The 21,736-nt window shown below is 40.1% G+C and overlaps 1 protein-coding gene across 1 annotated transcript; it reads right to left on the bottom strand.

Moving 5' to 3' along the window:
• Positions 1 to 3,533: 3,533 nt before the first annotated feature.
• Positions 3,534 to 21,648, bottom strand: LOC125896891 (AN1-type zinc finger protein 3-like). Its single transcript, XM_049589850.1, has 6 exons — positions 21,110 to 21,648; positions 12,308 to 12,348; positions 7,129 to 7,320; positions 4,882 to 4,947; positions 4,616 to 4,786; positions 3,534 to 4,277 (listed from the first exon to the last, which is right to left on the bottom strand). Exons 1-6 carry the CDS (start codon positions 21,175 to 21,177, stop codon positions 4,123 to 4,125), a joined length of 693 nt encoding a protein of 230 aa, XP_049445807.1. The 5' UTR covers positions 21,178 to 21,648; the 3' UTR covers positions 3,534 to 4,122.
• Between the last annotated feature and the right edge of the window lie 88 nt (positions 21,649 to 21,736).

The following is a 21,736-nucleotide window of genomic DNA, read 5'->3' as shown; positions in this document are numbered from 1 at the left end:
TCTGACTAATTAAGCTAAATAAGATGCAGGTGTGTGGCCCCGCCCCCTGCAGTTAACCCAACCAATGAGATGCGTTCTGAGTCTAACACTTCATTTATGACAATGTCCACTTACTAGCCTGCTCTGGAATTTTCTACAGTAATACATGGTCCTCATCCACAGATTGCATTTCTGTTGCAAAAGAGCTGAAGATGTCAGTCCTGTAGCAGGGTCTGTCATTTACCTGAGGCTTTTATTGTTATTTTTACTACTTTTTTCTTGTACTACACCAAATATTTCAGATGGAAATACTGGACTTTTTCCTCCAATATATTCTTCTGACAGCTATATTTGCAGGTTGCTTTTTACATTAAGATTTTATGCATTTTACACAATTAAAATTTGTACTACATCGACCGTTAATACCATTTTAATTATGCTTACGTTATTGGTAACAATAATTTGATATCTAACATCGCAATAAAACACCTGCTGTCTAATAAGTACTACTGACACCAAGTACATTTCATAGAAATTTTGAATGCAAGACTTTTACTTGTAACATAGTGTTTCTACAGTGCAGTACTTGTACTTTTACTTGAAGGATGTGAATACTTCATCACTACTTTCATCCATGCTGACATCACCGATGAGCTTCATTTCTTATTCCTAACATTGGAAACAGCAGTTTATCAAACAATCAACTCAAGGTCCACTTACTTGCTCTTGAGCTTTCATCCATATTACACAGTCCTCATCATCCTGTTTCAAAAATCAGCTACGAAATACACACAAATAGTGTTTCTGTATTCTAAATAATTTCTTAATTAGTATTATGGTGAAGCTGATTTGTTTAAAACTGCAACAACTGGGCTAAATGATATCCTCATATGACTTTTTTGGTTCTATATTTAAATAGGAAAAGTTAAGCTTTAAAGGCAACACTGCAAATTTCATTAACATATTTGGTGGAGACCAAATTAATTTCTCACCCACAAAGCCAGTGAATTAGAGCAATTAAAGCTCATCAGTCAATTTGGTATATCTGCTAAAGCTCCAGACTGTGACCCGTCACTCTGCGTTATTATGCTTTAATGATCATTACACCCTATCATCAGTGTAACAAGTGAATCCTAAAACCTTTTTGGCAAGCGATCTAATACTGAACCTTGTAGGTCTTCTTCCTCTTACACCGGGCAGCCACATAGCATACAAACATATTAACATACATATTATTTATGGAAAAAACAAAACTATGGTGGTTTAAGATCATGATCTACATGCGTTTCAGCTCTGCTAGACAGATATTTAAGATAATAATAATGAACTCTAAATTACATTCTGGTCATGGTTTATTTTCAGAAAGAAAACCCCTGTTTATAACAAATGTAAATATGGCAAAAAGAAGCACAGATTAACACACCACATCCTCTAATCCAGTTTATTTTCCTCAGCAGAAAATGGAACACGATAAAATTAAAAGGAGAAAATAGGACAGAATTATGTTCTTGCTTTTTTTTTTTTATACATTTAACTAAATATGCCACTCTATGCTAGGGTGTAAGTAACTCAAACTGATATAAGGTTAAATAATTTTTTTCTCTAAAAGGTACAGAAAGATATTCCATTTCTTCCATTTCTCATTAGCACTCAAAAAAAGGAACAAGTTTTTCAAAATATCAAAATAAGAACCAGCCGTGACATTTCTCCCGAGCTCCCTTTATGCTTCGCTGTGTTCTCATTGGAAAAGACGAGGGGTGGGGAGAGGTGAGGGGGGAGAACAAACAATAAGTTGTGCATGAGGATTAGCATAGTTAAGTGGTGTCTGGTTATAAGGGCTCTCAACCTGAATCAACTTTTCCAAAGTTAATTTGCAAAAAAAAAAAAAATCTGCTGCTTCACGTTTCCCCAAAATTGAAAAAAAACAAAAACATACAATTCAACATCACCAAACTGCATTTCACATGATGCTGCAAAGTACATTTTATGGAGATTGCGTACCTGTATTGAACAAATCACAACTTGTACTTTTAATGCACCTACAATGTGTGCTGAATGCCAAACAAACAACAAAAAATTTAATTTGAGAAGAAAAAAAACTTCTGCAACATCACAAACAAAAAAAAAGTTGATTTTGGTAGAATAAACCTTTAGGAGAGGAAGGAAGAGAGGTGTGTAACTGAACAATATGCACAGCACAAAGTCCAAGCAGTCAGACTGTGAAGGCTGATTAAGAGCAGGGTTGGAAACAATGCCAAAACAGAAACATATGAGGAAAGGGAAAACCACTCAATTTAAGAATTCACGTTACTTCTGCAGCCAAAACCAGCTGAGGCGTCATTACTGGAGAGCAGTTTGTATCTGTGATGTCAATAGATGTGCAACCTCCACAGGGTCGACACAAGAAATACACAATGGACCTTTAAGAGTCTTAATTTCACATCTCATCTTAGACCTGAATTACATAGCAAAACTGGACTGAATTAAACCAATCATGCTTAATTACTTTGCTTAAGTGGAGAGTTAAGAGCTTAACTGTCCAACTTTGGTTTTATTTTTGCTTTCGGTGTATAACATCTCCAAGTTAACCAACTTTTGGTTAATTTCTCAGCCTTAAAACCAATTTTCACTTGTGCTGTGTATCAATATGACACCACTGTGGAACAAAGCTCGTCTCTCTTTGATTTAGTGAAAGCTCACTAGCAGAAATGACGCCCCTGGGTGGCAATCAGTGTATAAAAAGAAAAAGAAATTATAACATTTTAAGATTATCTTTCCCCGATCTGAAAATTAAATGACACCTAGTCCTACCCACAAAACACAAAATAAGAAATAAATTATACAACAGCTTTAAAGGGTAGTACGTAATTTATGCATTCAATTTAGCACTCTCGACTGATCGTCCACAACCACAGAGACACTCAGTAATGAACTTCAGGTATTTGTTTTTCTAAATGAATACATGGCGTTTTGGCGAAGAACTTTCCATTTGAATACAAAAATTCAGTCGCATTCCCCTTTATGTAAAACAACAGTACTACTCAGTAAATTGAAAAAAGGGGGAGGGAACAAGGGAGAAGAGGATCTGCTACACAGAGGATTCATCCAAGTGATTCTTGTCCATTAGTGTGGTTTTTCATTTTTTAATATTTATTTGTATTTTTCTATTTATCAACAGTCCATGTGAGCAGAGGCAGGGATTGGCTGTATTGTCCTCCACGACACCGTGGTTAAGCAGTAAAAACAGAGCTAATCACCATGACGGCCACACAGGAAGAAGAAAAAAAAAAATCAAACCATGACAGCATCCTTGGACTGTCTCATGTTACCACACTCAAACCTGCACAAATACACTGTTGCTGGTACCATGCACGAGCAAAACACGGTCAGTGATGCTGCACATGGCCCCAAACGTCGGTGGAAGAAAAAAAGAAGAAGAAGAAGAAGAAGAGGAAGGCGGGGTTACAGGTTTGATACTCCAACCCCTTTATGACGACCTGAGGAGTAGTCGTGGGATAGAGCTGGACCCCTCACCCGCGACCGAGAAATGGAAAAAAAAAAAAAAAAAAAAAAAAAAGAAACAGAACTTTATTGAATGAGTATCCAAAACAGATCAGTTCAGCCAAACGCTACAACAGTTCACCTTCCGTTACTTCCTGTACTGAAAAAAAGGAGCATGAGCAAAGAGGAGGAAACCGTGGCGAGAAACATGTGCATAATGTACGACTAACTGGATCCGTCTCCGCGGTGTCCTTCCTCTGAAGACTGGGGGGGGGGGGGGTTGGGTTAAGGCTGTGTGTGTGAACATGCGATACTGAACGTGGCTCCGCAGAACAGCCACCAGGCCCCCTGTGGGCCCCCGAGCGGCCTCGTCCAGAGCCGACTCCAAACAGACGCTCCACGCAGGAAATCGGGACATCGACAGGGCGGCGTCAAGCTCAGATCCAGAATTGTCGGGTCAGATGCAAGATGTTACAACCGTGCTCCCTCCCCTCCTCCTCTTCTTCCCTCCCCCCCCTCCCTCCCTCCCCCTCCCACCCATCACCCCCAGTTGTCATTTCTCCTAGCTCTCCTTCCTCCTCCTCCTCCTCCTCTTTGTAAGCGCCTCATCTCTAACTGGATGGCTGGTCACCACGTGGCCAATCAGGAGCACTCCTCCCCGATGCGTTGGCACGAGCGGCCCACCTTGCGGTCCAGCTTCACCATCTTGAGGACGGCCTCCTCGCGCCCGCGGCCCAGATGGTCGAACAGACAGTCGTGCTGCTCGGGTAGACGGTGGAGCATGCAGAATACATAGCCTGGGAGGAGAACAGAAAGCAAAGTGGTGAGAAAGGAAGTGACCCCTGTAAATGTTTGTATGGGAGACAACATGGTGGGCATGTTAAAACGGTATGTGTAAAATGGCCATTATCAGTCTGTTGAACAGTGTGCACAGGCTTTGGGGTCTGTTTTCTCTCGTTTGGTGGATTTGTCAGATGCGTTACCCAATCAGCTGTAACGTGTATAAACCCCACCATATTAAAAGGCAGTGCACACAACTTTTAACAGCATTATAAAACATTAATATCCTTCCTTTTTCGTTGTAAAATCAGGTGAAAATCTGGTGCTTTTATTTATATGGATCGTGGGTACTGACCACAGCGACAGGAGCCCAGTTCCTGCTGCACCAGCTCTAGTTTGGTTTGGCAGCGATAGCAGCGCCGACGGTTCTTCTGCTTGGGCGTCCCACGGGCCTCCTCGCTGCTCTGCTCCTTCTCGTCTGTCCGTGGCCGTTTCTCCGGCGTCGCCTCGCTCTCCGAGCCTGACGCTGAAAGCAAAACGGCAGGGTTAGGAGTCAGCGCGTGCAAAGCGGGGCACGTCGAGCAGAGCTACTGGGGGAAAGAAGGAGAGGGCCGGCTATACCTGATTCTCGTGGACGTTTTGTGGGTGTGCAGAGTGTGCCTTGGGCTGTTTCTGTGGACGACATGCCTGCAGATGGAAAATGAAGAGATGCATGAGAAGGGAGGTGAAGCATTGTCTTCCCACACCATGAATCCATGTCACTAGAACAAAATACTGCATGTAGTGATGAACCATCCTTCAAGAATGCCAATTATTTGTTTTACTTTAGTGTTATTAAGAGCACAAAGTGACACTTCTACGTTAGTCCCATCTGTCAGTGAAGTCTGCTGACTTCATTTGGTATCAACTGTAAATGTAACCAATATCTGGTATTTCATATTTTAATGTTACCGAATAATATTTGAGAGTTGACTGCTGGGCAATATACTACCAAATCGATATAGTGCTATCAGACTAGATATCGTCTTACATTTTTGGATATCGTTATATGGTAAATGTTGTCTTTTTCCTGGTTTTAAAGGCTGCATTACAGTAAAGTGATGTAATTTCCTGAACATACCAGACTCTATTAGCTGATCTATTATTTACCATTACCCACTTAGTCATTATATCAACATTACTGATGATTATTTATTAAAAATGTCTTAGTGTAAATATTTTGTAAAAGTACCAATAGTCAACCCTACAATACTGTCACAGTGTCAGTATTGAGGTATTTCATATCGCCCATCCTTTTTAGTTCTAGAAACAAAGAAGCAGAGAGCAAAAAAAAAAAAATATTATCTAACTCAACAACAGCAGAAGTCAATGAATACTGAATACTAACTCAAAAATTATTTAGTCATTCCATCATTTGAGAGAGAATTCTGCTACTTTCCAAAGCAACTTCAACCTTTGGAAAGCCCCATAAAAGGACAGAATGAACACAATAAACATTTCTGCAACAGTCTTTAAATTTATAGTGGATGTGAATGTGAAATGTGAATTCATTGCCTGACATCAGACAGAATTGTCCATCTTCAGTCTCACATTGTGTCCATTAACCGATTACCATGGGGAGGGGATTCCCAAACCAATCACTAGAGTCCAACATATCCTCCTGAATATAATGTAATTTTAAGTCCACACTGATGCGTGACCATGCCAGCATACCTGTTTTGCCAGGGTTTTAAAAGCAGGAAGTAACAACGTAAAACAAACTATGATATCGGGCAATATTGAGAAGACATGTCGACTAAGACCGACCCCAATAGCAGCGCCTATCTTTTCTATAGCATTAGCCATTGTTGCTAAAACTACTGATTCCGGGGCATGGTGTGACAACAGCTTGACAATGGTGTTAGTCCTGTCCGTGGCGCTGATTGGCTAATTGTTAGTCCTAACTTATGACACTGTGACATGAAATTGCCGTTTCATATCACGATGACGGACAAATCAGTCAACTCTTACTTAGTGGAGTGGACAGATTCCAAGGAATTCTCTTTCCAAATTAGCTTTTTTTCTAAACTTACTTTAAAAAATTAATGCAGACTCAGTAACAGTGACTTTATAAGATGGTCTGCTGTGCAGAAATGTACATAGTTAACATATTGGGCATTCAGATTGGAAAAAAATCAGCTGCTTTCACTGAGAAACATGCTCTCTACTGTCTATTGTTTATTTATCTTGCACTGTATGTCAAGTCCAGTTGTCCCAGTACCATGTGTCACTTTGCACTGGGGGGCATTACAGACTGATTCCTCTATCTTTATTGTCATTGTACCACTGCACTGATCTGAAGAAAGAGAAGGCTGCACAGAAAGGTTTGTGCTTGTATGACTGGTCCATCCTCACACACACCACACTACTGATATCAATAAAGAAAACACTGATGTAGTCTGCAGCTCAGCAACTGTTGGGAGAACTGCGGCATGAAATGATTCCCTGAGTTGTGCAATGTACTTCACGTGGAATGATGCTTTCTTGTGAGTAGTTGAAGCAGCCCACCACTCTGTGACTGAATGCAATCACAACTTTATCTCCCACTTGTCCGGCTCTATCTCACTCTGTGCATTCCCACTGGGTTTAAAGACAAAGAATAGACAGTCCATTCGTCACAACAGTGTGCCATGGACAACAGATGCTGTATTTATCAATTCTGTGACATACTTTATTGTAGAATTCCAGCCTGAATGTTTGTCTTTATTTCAGGGCCTTTTTTCATGAGAATATAAAATGGTGTGTTATGAGGGGGTTTTGTTATCCATTATATGATTATCATGAGTAAAGAAATGTATAAAAGAGCATGTGTTGGACATCCCATCTCACCTTCCCTCATGCTGGGAAACGTGGGCGAGGGTTCTTCGGTTGACGGCTGCTCGGAGCTAGAGGGCGGCGACGACAATAGGGATTGGCTACTGCTACTGCTCGTCTCGCTACTGAAAACTGGCGATTGGCTACTCCCAGTGCTTTGGATGGGCTTGGAGGTGCAGTCCTCCCCTGGCTGCTTCTTCTGGATGTCTGTGGTCAAGGACAGTCAGTAAAGCAGGCGGAGGGAAAAGTAAAAATAGGATGGGGAAACAGAGAGGGGGAAGAGAAGAAAAGGGGGACGACACAGAAAATCAAAACACTCAAATCTGGACTGTTTATGGTGTGTAGTGGAGAAACACAGCTGCACATCCCTAACCTCCTCACAGTCTGTAATAACAGGTTACATGAAGCAAGTACACATGTGTAGAAAATAGTGTATTACAGCTACCAGGAAGGCTGAAATTATTGATATTTTTACATAACAAAACTGTACCTTGCAAGACATTTATGTATGAATATATAATTTAACCCAAACTGTTGGTGAATTTTGGTGGCCGGTTCTTTGCCCACAGGACTAAAGACATCTGCCTCTCCACTTACTTTGGGTTTTCCTGTCCATGAAATGATTATGCATTGGATTTTAGTTTCCTAACATGTTTGAGGGTTTCTGAGTGTTGATACTCATCTCTAGCTATCAGGCATGGGACGATATTAAAATTTAATGTCACGATTGCAACGATGCAACATTTTATTGCATTACAGATAGACCATCTTTTTTTAGTGAACATCTTTTTAGTGAAGAACAAATAATCCAACAATCTTATAAAAACAGGCTTTTCATATCTTTCCATGTCCCAAAACTTGATTAAAAGGAACAGTATGTAAGATTTAAAGAGCAGAAGAACCGTCGGCGCTGCTATCGCTGTCAAACCAAACTAGATCTCCTTAAATTCGCACCGAGACTTGGTGGCGTCTAGCTGAGAGGATTGCAGATTGCAACCAGCTGAAACTTCACCCAATTGGAATTCCTTATCAGGAGCCGAATCATCCGCAGAGGTCTCTTCCTCTTTCTTCTACATCGTTTGGCACATTGAAGACAGGCCGCCAGCCAAATGTCTTCTATATGTGCTCACCTTTCTTCTCTGATAATTAAATGTGTGCCCACCCTTTTTCTGACCCACACATTAAGGAGGTTTTTTACCAGGTGTCGAATTATTCGGAGACGTCTCCTCCTCTCCAAAACAGAACCGTTTATTGAAATTGGTAAAACCACTGAATAGAGAAGTTTCACATTACAAATCAGTGTTTCTCCGACACTGTTTGGCATGTCAGACACTGCTGTTAGCCCACTACCTACTAATGTGTGATCAACTTCTTTCCTCTCCTAACACTAGCAGACCTGCCAACCTTTAAGAAAGGTTATGAGTACCACCTTACCAGACACTTGTGCGTGGTCATGAACATATGTGGACACGGCGGCACTTTTTTGTTTTTTTTACCATAAAAGTCAATATGCACATGTGGCAAACAGAAGAAACGAGCGTACGTTTACATATTCATATCTATAGGCCTAAGCCCCACATACGTCCATAGACATCCAATATTTGTTTTATGGCACAGATCAAGGTCAATTTCATCAACCTGATGGTAGTATTGATCATCTGCTTAAAAAATACAGTAATATGTCCTGTTGTGACAAAAAGAAAGATTTCAAGCGGGATTCGGGGGGTTCTCCCCCGAGAAAATTTTGAAACATCACATGGCGAAATCCTATTTTCATGCAATTTCATACAGAAATAGATAATAGATCATAGACAAGTGCATTACATTAGCATTCCTCATCATGTTCTTGTGTAGTACGACACCTATTAGAACTACTCTCTTCTTATTGCCTTGTTTTTTTCTTATAGAAATTCAGCAGACTCATCAAACAAAGTCTTTTTATCATAAGTGTGTTATAGTTATTCAGGCAGGGCACATGGTTTCATAACACAGTTGAATGTAAATTTGTCTGCAATTTGCTTACCTTGGTACAATTCTCACCAGCAATGTATCGACAGCAGGCGACTTTGACACTACCATTTTATTAGGGGGGCACCCCGCCCTGCACCCCTTGAAGGTCAAGTTAATTTTATTTAATTTTATTTTCTATATAGTGCCAGATCACAAAGAAGTCACTTAAGGTAACCTTTCCTATAGAACAGGTCTATACCTTGTCCTTTTATTAAACAAACTAAATAGCCTTATGTTATTTATCTTATTTACAGACCGCGTGTCATTTCTGTCTCTAAATGGTCGCGCATTTACAATCCTCCCCTGCTCTCTGTATCGCGCACAGCGGAGTTTGGCGCCGTTGGGCGCGCACACAGACGTGCCCGCACGCACACACACACACACACACACACACACACACACACACACACGCGTGAACACACTAGAGGGCGTAAAAAAATAAATAAAAAAGGACTCGGTGGTGGAGTGAGATTTCTTAAACGGGCGTGAGAAGGTGATACCGTCTACCGGACTAAACACACGGTAACTCCGGTCTGAGCTGACGGTGAGGAGCTAATAAGAGCTAACTGCTAACAGACAGAAGCTAACTGCTATGAGACTGTAGTTAACTGTTTACAGATAGAAGCTAGCTCTAATAGGCACAAGCTAAAGTTAAGTTTTTGGCAATATGTGGCAATCTGATTGGCCGAAATCTTTTCGTTCCGCCTACGCGCCTATATTCACCGGGTATCAACTTGAGTAACATCTTGCATAGACAAATACACTGAAACCGGCGAAATGCGCGATCGAGTGATATGCGTACTTTTAGAGCATCAAATCGTACCAGCGTACTTTGATATCAAAATGCGTGCCTGGTACGCAAAATGCATACAGGTTGGCAGGTCTGCATTAGGTGCAGACATTCAGAAAGCTTTTCCTAAAAGCCATAGTATCGGCAGAGGGTTTTTTTTAAACCAGTAAAAACACTGAATAAAGCAGTTTCACATTAAAAATCTGTGTCTTCCTGCTGCTGCTCATCACAGAGGGGCTTCTTACTACGGTGGCTGATGTGAAACCCCAAATGGCCAGTGTTTGATTTTTCTGTTCTGGGCAACTGTAGAAACATGGCATTACCTGCTCCCTATTTCGACATAAATGCCTCATTCTAAGGTAACAAAAACACACCAATTCTTATTTTTTGGTGATTACACACTTAGGAAAACATTCTTATTATATTACATTCCATTTATTCCAATACATCCCCCTCAATCCTACATACTGGAACTTTAAAATCTTTTGTGTTTTGAGGTTGGTGTGTACGCAGTCTCATTAATTGCTGGTTGCCCAGCAGTCTCTTTGAGTTCTGCTGGACATGGTATTCACCATGATGAAGTTATTGTGAGTTTTAATTATCACAACCTCCAGTACAATTGTATAATGACCCATCCCTACAACTGTACCATACCAGCGTGAAACTTGATGAGATAGGGATCCATTATAGTAAACCTTTAGCTGCCTAATCTTTAGGTGTCACACATTATGCCACATATCAATGCAGCTGAGAGCAGTATAGAAAACTCAAGGAAGCTCCAACAACAGTTGACAATTAGCTGCTTTAAGGCATTCAATTCACATTTTTGTTGCATAATCATATTTCTCTCAGCTAACATGGCCATTATGCAAGCGATAGTAATTCCAGCTGAAACAATTAATAGATTAACTGTTCAAATGGTCAATCAATTCTTTGTTTTTTAAACATAAATACCAAATACTCCCTTGTTCTAGCTTCTAGTTATCTTAGTCTCTGACGATAGTAAATATAATATTTCTGGGTTGGACTGATGTTCAGACAAAATAAACAATCTGAAACTGTCCCCTTGAGCCCTGGTAAATTTTGTTGGGCAATGTTCTCCATTTCTTTTAGCCCAAAAAGATTTATTGATCAAATGAGAAAGTGCCCAAAAACAAAAAAGGCAGAGTTGGTGCATTTGTTGCAGCCCTCCTGTACCAAACGCCATCTTTCTCACTGTCTCCCTTCATTTCCTGTCAGCTCTCTACTTTCATCTGAGTAATAAAGACAAATCCAATACCCCAAAAATACCTTTACAATACCTTTTCAAGTTTTAGAAGTTCAAGTCTCACTTACTGTGCCAAACTCAAAAGTTTTCAATACAGTCCCTACTCTCAGCTGCATAACCACGTGATTACAAATGAACTTTGCCAACTGAAAGGTGATTTGGTGAGAGAAAGACACTATCACCTTGGCGCTGCACCCCTCTCTATACTGATAATCTCAGACGATATCGATCCGTGACGATATTGTCTACTCTTTTCCCTCCAGGGAGGGTGAGGGAGGTCAGCCTAGATTTTAGTTTCTCCTCCACATGTGGACTAACCCACTTCTGCTCAGCCTCTATTACTCATGTGTATTGAGTCTATTCTAAGCGTTGCTGCCGTCTGTGATGCCAGACTCAAAGCTGGGCCCTTAGGTCCTCGCTGTCTGCCGTACTCACTGGTTGCCATAGCCACCGACAGGGCTGCAGTGCACCCTCAACTCATCCTCCCAAACCAGACTGGAGGTGTTATTGAGAAAACTTAACGCAGAACTTGACATTTTCAAAGTTCAGTTGGACATTTATCTTCGTCAGACACGTGTCATGTTGTAGAAACACTAACTTTGCTGAAGTCAGTAACCAGGCTGGTCTGTTTTCCCAAACGCACATCTGATTCTGCCCTTAAAACACAACTACTCTTAACACATTATTGTTGATTATAATCGAATCCTGTCTTCCTTTATAAAAGCCTTTGAACTTCAACGGAACTTTTCCTCAAAATGGTGGATACATCATTTTAGAATCAGACTCTTTTGCTTGTCCTTCCATTTTCCTAAAATGACTTCTTAGCATAGTTAGCATTCCTAGCTGAAATCAGCTGGCACACCTAGCCTCAAGCTGCTGCTAGCTGTGTGTCTGGCTGTAAATAAGAACAGCTCTGCATGCCAAGAAGCAACTTAACAGAAAAAACAAATGTGGAACTGTTTCCCACGTTTATATGTGACAAGTAACCAGCTGACAGTGTAAGCAATGGGAGACATGATATTCAAGTCCTCCTCTGGTCTGAATATGTGATTCTCACCAGCCTGCACAAATCTGGTCCAGTATCTTTTCATTACTTTAGAAATACTGTGTATTAAGAGAAAACTTACCAGCAAAACATTTGGAGCAGAGGTTCATGGTTTTACTGGACCTGGGGAGACAGGAGAGAAATTTAATGTCATTAACCACTCCACAAACTTTGCCACTACTTTCAACAACTGTTTTCTCAATATAAACTTCTTCTAATACAAACCTAAAGTTAAATGTCTGCATTTATAGACAAAGACAAAAGAGATATTGAAAATCAAACAAAACTGCAGCATAATTTTCTAACAAAACATGAAGTGTATAAGACTGTTGTTCCCCCATTGACCAATATCTGTATTGATTTTATGCAACATGGCGAAACACAAATGCTTTAAACAAATGTCGTTCTAAACTGCGGCACTGTCTCCATAGCAAATACGCGTAGGACCTTACTTATCATAGCACATCATCAACCATGCCATCGCCTTTAATGTTTCATCTTGGCATCTCCTTTTTTGTTTGTCATTTTAGCATTCGGGCCTCTGAGTCAGTAAATTCGAGGCGGTCTGACAGGAAATCTGAGAGGACAGGGAAGCAAATGGCTGTTATGGGGACACTAAAAAAAAAAATCACTTACAGACGGAGCATAAGGTTGTAATAAATTTGATTCTTTTACTGTTTTCAATTGTTATTAACTCTCTGTCAATCGAGTGATTCTTTCAGCACTACTAGCTTCATGCAAGCAGAGACAAAATCGATTCACTAGACAGCAGTGTAGTTATCTTCCACTCCTACCTAACAAATTATCATTACGCCAGATTCTTGCAAATACACTGCCCTAATATCTAGATATGATAAGCCTAAATTCAATTAGTCATGAACTGTGTCAATAGCATGCTAGCATTAGGCTCAAAGTACAGATGACACAGTGGGGCTAAGTGTGACCAAAAAAAAAAAAAAAACAATGACAAAAAGTAGAGCTTAGTCTGGTGAGAGTTGAGTCAAGTCTGACAATGAAGAGCTGAGCCTAACAAACTGAATATGTGGCTAAAATAGCCATCGTATCTTTGAGGTTTGGTGATACTATAGTCAAAATGCTACTGCCTGTCTTAAGGACTGTTTAACTCTTAAGTTAAACAGTCATGGTGCGTGCCAACTATACATGACCATTTGCAAACAGAGATTTGCTCCCATTTTATTGAGTACTGGTGACTGATTAACTGCACACAGTATGCTGGGATGCATGCGATGTGGACCAAGCTGGTGTTGCAACAAGAGGACTTGACAACTAAAAAATTCAAACGGTGGTCACATCAACACAGCCACTCAAGCTGCAGCACTGGCGACTTTGTGAACAGTTCTGTGTACAACCAGAAGTGCTAAAGTGAGACTAATGATAAATGTATCAGTTATTAATCTATCCATGTAAAAAAAAATATGCCTTTTGGTGAATGCCTTAGTTACAATAATATTATTCAAGTGGATCAGCCATTTCCAGTTGAATTTGTAAGATATGACAGGAAACAGTCTGGTACTGTTTCTTGTATATAAAATACCCTTGTGTAGAGCTCATACAGAAGTGGGTGGGGGGATTGTAGGATGGACACAAGTGACCAGTTGGTCAGGGCGGATGTGAGTTTAGGTAAATTGGTCATGGTTAGAACCTTGCCTGATAATGCAATCTCACAAATCCTGCTGCCTTGCAAGGTAACGTGATTTGGGCAGTCATGAAGGAGGAAGCTGTACAGGAACCTGTGACGCGTAAAAGAAGCAAATAATCAAATGTGATAAAATACAGTATGGTTATTTTCAACAAATTCTTAATTGAATTGATAGAAAAATTACTGTATTGTAATATATACCATTACCGTGACATTAAAATCACATATACGAAGATAGAAGATTCTGGTTTTCTTAGTGGTCAACAGTACCTTTTCCTACAGGTATGTAATGTCTTTCCCTCACCTTCTGGAGCTCTCTTTAATGTCCATACCACCACAATACAACCATTTCTGTCAGCTGTGAGCCCTGTCAATGGTACAGAGGCTGGAACTCCATAGGGTATTCACATCATTGTTCCTACAGGAGCTATATGACTAATACAGCAGGACAATCCTGTACAGACTGTTTTTGGCTCCACCAAGGAGGTGAGGTTTTTCAACAGTCATCCATGTGTTACCAAGATATCTAATTATCTATAAATGGATTCCTACGATATTTGGTAGAAAGACAGGCCTTGGGGAACACAACAATTGATTAGACTTTAGCAGTGACCCCAATCTGTCATTATCATATTAGAGATGTAGACTTTAACAAGGTGCTTCTAACATTTTTTAGAAACTATAATGCAATTCGCTATAAGAAAAAAGAAAAAAAATCTTTATAAGACATCTTAGTATGAATTTAAAATGGCTGTGAGGAAAGCTAACACAGAGTACAAAGACAAGCTAGAAAACAAGAGGAATATTGTAGGACAATTGATAACTAGTTACGAAACAAATTATGTCACTCAGATACTGAACCTTACCTCCCTGATGAGTATTAACTTTTATTGCATATCTAAAGCTGACCCACAGTGTTAATCAGGGTCCATGAGGTAAAAACCAGTCGGAAAGCTGCAGGATCTGATCTAGTATAATTTGCTACCCTGAAATGCTGTGCATATGAACTTCTCCTTATTTTATCTGAGATTTTTATCTGGTCCCTTGCACAGCAGAAGGTCCCAGTCAGCTGTGATTGTGCATATGTCTAAGAAACCCAACCCAAGCTGTGTGAAGGACTACAGACCTGTTGCTTTGACATCTGTTATCTTCAAATCTTTGAACGCCTGGTATGTAACCACATCTCCAGTATTGTCCTAGAGCCTAGAGAGTTTGCATGTAGAGCAAACAGGTCTGTGAATGATGCAGTTTCATTGCGGCTTCACTCCATTTTTCAACACCGAGAGACCTCTAACATCTATGCAAGCGTTCTGTTTGTCAATAATAGTTCAGATTTTAATATGATTCTCCCTTCCAGGCTGTGTGACAGACGCTTTCTTAAGGGAGCTGAATAGTCCCTGTGCCACTGGGTGGTCTTCTGTAGAAGCAGGTGGTCAAACTTAACAACAAGCTCTCCAAATCCCTAACCATCAGCACTGAGGTTCCACAGGGGTGTGTACCATCCCCACTCTTGTACTTGCTGTATGCAAATAACTATTTCCCTCTGCCAATGTGTTATGATATTTGAATTCGCTGACAAAACGACAGTGGTGGTTTGTAACTCAAACAACAAGGAAACAGCTTACAGGAGTGGGTCTCACGCATAACACATCGCCAAAACATCACACATGCCCTGTCCATGATCTTGTCTTGCTGGCTGTCCTGTTTAGCACTGTTACTACCTTCTGCGATGGCTTAAAGGCGAGACCACTCTGTCCCCTCATTCAATGATTGTACCTAATATACAGCACGGCCAGACAGCATAATGGCACAGTTTTCCTGCCATAAACAGGCAGTGTAAAAGGGGCTACCGTCTACCATACCTGGGCACAGTACACCGATCCATGTCCAAATCCACATGAAAAGGGGATCTTGTGTACAGTTCATCTGTATTTGGGTACAGTACACATCAGTTGTGAACACTGTACCAAAACACTAAAGTGGGCTGCTATTTGATGTGACTACGCAGAGTTTTTAACCCACTATGACACAGTCTCAGTTAAATACTGATGATGCAGCCCGCCACAGACAGACCCTGCAATTGGTGCTATGGTGGGAGGCAGATAGCTCTGAGTCCGACAGAAGCAGCTTCTCCTCTGGCCAGGAGCAGAGCTTCACCTCACTGCCTAGCCTATCCCTGCTAATGATGGTCCCTGGGGCAGCAGTGTCCATTCTGCTGCACCCTTTTCTACACTGTAGCACAACAAAAATGTCATGTAGATCACGACGCGAGTGTACTCAGGTACAAGAAAATATTACTAATGTGAAAGCTGAGGTGCAGGGGGCAATCATACTTCAGCATGGTACAAATCAATCATAGATAATATGAAACGCCCTCAGACGCATTAAGAGCAGAACATCCAGGTTCCATAACAGCACATATTCTGGAGCAGTCCGCCTCCATAACATTACAAACACAGCACGGACAGCCACTCAACTGGTTGAATAATTATGCAACAGGGAAGATGTTTTAAATGCACTTGATGCACTTTATCTAGAGGGTCGTTTGATGAGTTGCTACATTGCCTATAGAGGCTAGAGTTTTTGTGTGGTGCTATTATGTGTTGGGTCTTGTTTTATCCATTTGTTTTATGCTTTTATGATCATATTATGGGTATGGATACTACCTATCTGTTTTTATTTTGCTTGATATATTATGTGCTTTATGAGTGAGCAATTTTACAGTATTTTTATTTCTTTGTCTTTTCTAAGTGAGCTTACCAAGACAAATTCCAGTCAACCACATCGATATGGCAACTAAGTATTGAATCTTGAATCCCAACACTGCAAACCACAGCCTCGAGAATTGCCAGAGGCTTGAATCAACAGACTCTCTGACATCATGTCAACAAAAACTGAAAGTAAGAGGCTACATGGAGATACCATTTATTCCTTTATTAGACTGTACAGGTTACTTAATAAACGGGGAACTGGTTGTAATTCCTGACCAATAAAAAATGTGAAGGGCGTTTAGATAATGATGCTCTGCATTCCTTTCACTTCAAAACCTGCCACCTACAGCAAATCAAATTTATCATATTGGCTCTCTGGGAAAAACGTACAAATAAAAATGGTACAATGCTACAGCTACTTAATGGTAGTCTACATGTAGACTGCAATGGAGCGAACTCAAAAGTTGTTACACTTGGTCTTGCCCATTTTAAACCTCAGCCAAAAAGAAAACCAACAAAAATAAGCATGTTTTTTAAGTTTATTATTCAGCAGTTAAGATTCTGGCTCCCAAGTTAATGATGTCAACTTTCTCTTTTTAACCAATGTGCCATGCAGTCACTTTAATCTTCCTCGTCTCCTTTACCAGGTCCTTCATAAGCACAAGTGGAAAACATGCACATTTCTATCCGTTTTCTTACTGAATTTACTTGTTAATAATTAAGCATTGGCAAAGGTGTTTAGCTAGCTACTAAAAAGGTCCCATCCCTGAACAAATGGTTTGAAAGCAGATAAGATAAAACTTTATTTTTACTATGAGAAACTGCTGAAACAGGTTTAATGACATGTTATTGCAGCTTTCTTTCTATACAAAACAGATGATACTGCGTAATGGAACTGAGCACATCCAGTTAATTTTATCATTTAGCTGTCATATACCCATGAGTAGTACCGAGAGGGAGCACAGAGACGAAGTGTCTGCGTTGCCTCTTGAGCAAAGCTAGTGGTCCATTCTGCAAACAAGCTGCATTTGCAGACAATGTAAAGTGAGTTTTGAGTGTTTCTGCAGTCTGTGCCTTTTGGCCACAAACTGCCAATGGATGAGCTCCCCAATGGACGTTTGCTGTGACAACAAGAATCAACTGTATCTTTATGTGACGGCTCAGACTGATATTTCTTTCTAGCATTTCCAAATGTTTAATTTTTTTCTCTCTTTCTGCTCTTGTCGCTTTACCTTCATGGAGTAATACTAAAAACTAGAGATAACTGTTAACATTTGTGGCCAACGAAATGGTGTTGTGATAAACTTAGCCCAACCAAAAATGAGACATTTTTGATCTATCCTAATGATGTCCCCGTTAATTCAGTATTTTTTGAGGATCTGCTTGAAAAAGAAGGGGATTGACAATTTAGGCAAATTTCAAAATAAGAGTCACACAAAATAAAAAAACATTTATATAAAGAAATATTTCAGTGGTAAGGCTACTCTGTATCTACATGTAATGCAAAACTAATTTGGAGACTACTATATTTATTTAGCCTATAATCTGGTTTTTAAAAAAATATGAAACAATATTAGAAGCAAAATAAAGACCCTAAATTTACCCCCACCCCCAATCCTCCTTGACAGCTAATAATCCAACTAGTGAACTTAATTTTTAGTTATGCTGACAGAAAAAGTGTGGTGTGGTGCTTAAAACGCAACTGGTTCATCAGATAGCAGCATGCGGAGTGGAAAAAAAAACAAACATAGATAACGCACAAAACAAGCGTCTAACCTTGAACCCTGGATAAAGATTGAACTGAAGCTGCAAGTATTTTTAATATTTCTCACATTTGCTCAGATAAATTGTTTGATATGAGCCAATTGCTGATATATACACATACTGTCACATGTCAGCTGATATAGAAATGCCAGTACAGTACAGAAATATGGGCCGATATGTTGCTATTACATTTTTTTTTTAATTTTTAAAAAATATCCATGGGCTAAACTGGAAATGTACCTTAATAAAATCTCAAACTGATTTTTGATGGACCGTTTAAGTTTCTAATAATTGTCTACTTTGTCTATTGATGCTTCTCGTTAACTCACTGATGAAAACAGCTTCCCCATTAGAGGAGGGACTAGTCAATTTAATCACCTCTTTGACTGGAATTAAAACCTGTACAGTTTTAGCGGGTTTGTGTACACCTAGTCTTAAAGGGGATCAACACCTAAATTCAGAATTCCAATATATCATTTCCGTGGCCTTGGAATATTCAATCAATATTTGTGAACATGAGCTGCTCTCTCTCAAAGCCAGAAACCAGAGAAGCAAGTCTCAAACTTGGGATGTCATTGGTGCTGCAAAGCTGTCAAAGTTGCTCCAGAGGCAATGAATTGTAGCCTGATTTTGAGGACCCACAGAATGTTTTTTCTTATACACCCAAATTAGTTATATTCTAACATAGTGTTTTTAGCTCTGAAACAGAAAATGTACCCATATACTCAGAAATTCCCCAGGGTGCTCTCGGTGTCATCCCTAACATCTTATCCAATCTATTGTCAATGGAGCTGCTCCAGACTTTACACCCTATGACATCACAAATTTGAGTTTTAGCACTCTGGTTTTTGGATTTGGGTGAGTTGTACACTATTACTAATATTTCTGGACTGACTCAGACCATAGAAATAACATGTATGAATTTTTAAAATGGCCGTAGTTCCTCTTTAACATTATTTTAAGCTTTTTGATACTGACAAGAATTTATACCTTGGAAACACATAAGGTCATTGTTACCTAAGTACAATTTCATAATACTAAGAATGAGGGGTGGGGGGAAAAAATTGATACATTATGGTATTGTGAGATTTTTATGTGGCAATGTCATATCATCACACAGTGCCAAGTATCTTTTTTTTTTTTTATCATGTAAATGCTTCATATGACAAATACAAACTAAACTTAAGGTAGCCCACTAGAGTAGTATAATCAATTGCTTTTCCAGTCCACTAAATATATTTGCTGCAAAAACAAATGGCTGAAGTGAGATGAAGAGACTGAAAATGACATAATTTACAGTTGGAAAAATATAATAAATCATAATATATTTTATTGCAACATTCAGCATATAGCAACATATTTAAAATAGTAATAATATTGTATCATGACTTAAATATTGTGATCACATTGTATCATAGATTCTCTGATGACTCCCAGCCCTACTAAAAATCAGCATTAGCATTTAATATTAGTCAGACCTCACCTTAAAGAAACCGTGACACTGCTTTATCCACATAAAAATAGCATTTAGTGCTGGGAGATGCATGCCATTAATACTGCCAGGGTAAGACACTACAATCCATGCTTTCAGAAAAGCTCCAATTCTGAATTTAATACTTCAAAATGTTTAACGTCACGATATTCCGGTATCTATCTACCAGGCCTTGAGTTTCAGTGACATGTGTGAGGAGGCTGTGTGGGACAGGACAGCCAGCAGCAGCCCCAGGCCAGGTGTTATTCCAGGCTGAGGGAAGCAGGGCCGTAAACACACCACACTGCCATTTGTGTCACCTGACATTGACAGGTGGGTTACTGGTTCCAGTTTGCCTACTGGACACCACAATACGAAGGCAACTGGGGGATGGGGCTTGAGGGAGGGGGTCAGTAACCAAATGACAAGTCATATGACAATGTTCTGTAAAGGTAATTCCTTAAAACAGGGGGGTCATTGTCTTACTGGAAGAATGTGACACAATGGTAGTGCGTTACCAGGCTAAAATGACGAATATTACTGTAATGCAAGCGTTTCAGAGGTTTATAGTGTGACTATGGTGGCTAGAAATGAAATGACAGTAATCTTAATAAACATGTTTTTTTCTGCTGCTTTGAAACAGTTAACAGGGCTATAAGGAGAAGCAGTCAGTCATGTTTGAGTGTCGTTGTTAGATCAAATAAAGGTTAGATGTAGTCATTTTTCCTATGGGGTAACACAAGAGACATCAGTGAATCACATCCGGTATGCAACACACATCCACCACTTGACAAGACCGAATGTAAAAAAGGGTGTAAAATAACTCCCAAACTGGTTTATCAGCACTCCTCAGTGTGAGGATTTAACCGAAGTAATGTCTTAAACGTTATAAGGCTGCCTTTCTTCGAAGAAATTCAAGAAAACAGGGGAGGTTTAAAAGGAACCTGCTGGCAATAAATCATTTTCTATCTCGGGTACGTCATCTCCTGGTTTACAAATTGCCTTTAAAACACGATATAACACGATTGAAAATTATAACCGGCGTTTGTAACGACTAAAGTGGGTTTATAGGCTTAGAAAACAGAGGAAATTTAGCTAGTTTTCAAGCTAGGAGGTTTATTTATTAGCCAACTTCCCAACCCCCCACCCTCGGCCTGCACAACAGAACAACAACAATGGGTTTGGACTAGTTGAACCCGTTGAGCAGAATTCATCCACATTTACCTTTCAGTTCAAGATAAAGGGTTAAATTGAGTTTTTATTAGGTTTAACTCTTACCCCCAAAATCCACAGGGACACCGGGGAGGTAGACTCGGAGGTTTGCTTCGTTCACTAGTGTCTCCCATGACTTCCAACAAAAACCGATATGGAAACGCGAGGCTGGGGATGAGTCCGGGGCCTGGTCGTTCAATAAGAAAAACGATCCGACACTCAAGTTAGACAAAAAGATAAATGTCCTCTTTCTTTTAAAGTCCACAAGTCGGCGAAAAAAGGTGGCGAGCTCGGCCCTTTTCGGCCACAAAAAAACATCCGTTAAGTCAAACAAAACGGCTCAGTTTGAACTGGAATAATTGAACGGCACTCAAAGCAATCAGCTGGACGTTCGGACGTTACGACCGACAAACGAAAAGAGGGGGGCGCCCCAGTGTTTTACTCGACATGAAAAAGCTTAAAAACACCGCTAACTGTCCACCGAGGCAGATAAAATGCAATTATGGCGATGCTAAGTGCGGGTGACGGTACGAGAAAAGAAAAAATAAATAGATAGAGTGAGACCTCCCCCTCTCGACTGCTAATGACCACCCCTATTCACACGTCGCTGGTACGAAGTATGCTGGGCCGGAAACGCGTCCATCAAACCAGAAATGTCAATATTGCCCAACGAAATGAAGGCAAAACAGTGCC

This window comes from Epinephelus fuscoguttatus, linkage group LG11, assembly GCF_011397635.1.
Source record: "Epinephelus fuscoguttatus linkage group LG11, E.fuscoguttatus.final_Chr_v1".
Classification (NCBI taxonomy): domain Eukaryota; kingdom Metazoa; phylum Chordata; class Actinopteri; order Perciformes; family Serranidae; genus Epinephelus; species Epinephelus fuscoguttatus.
Note: the sequence above shows the minus strand (reverse complement) of the source record. Positions and strands in the feature narration are given on the sequence as shown.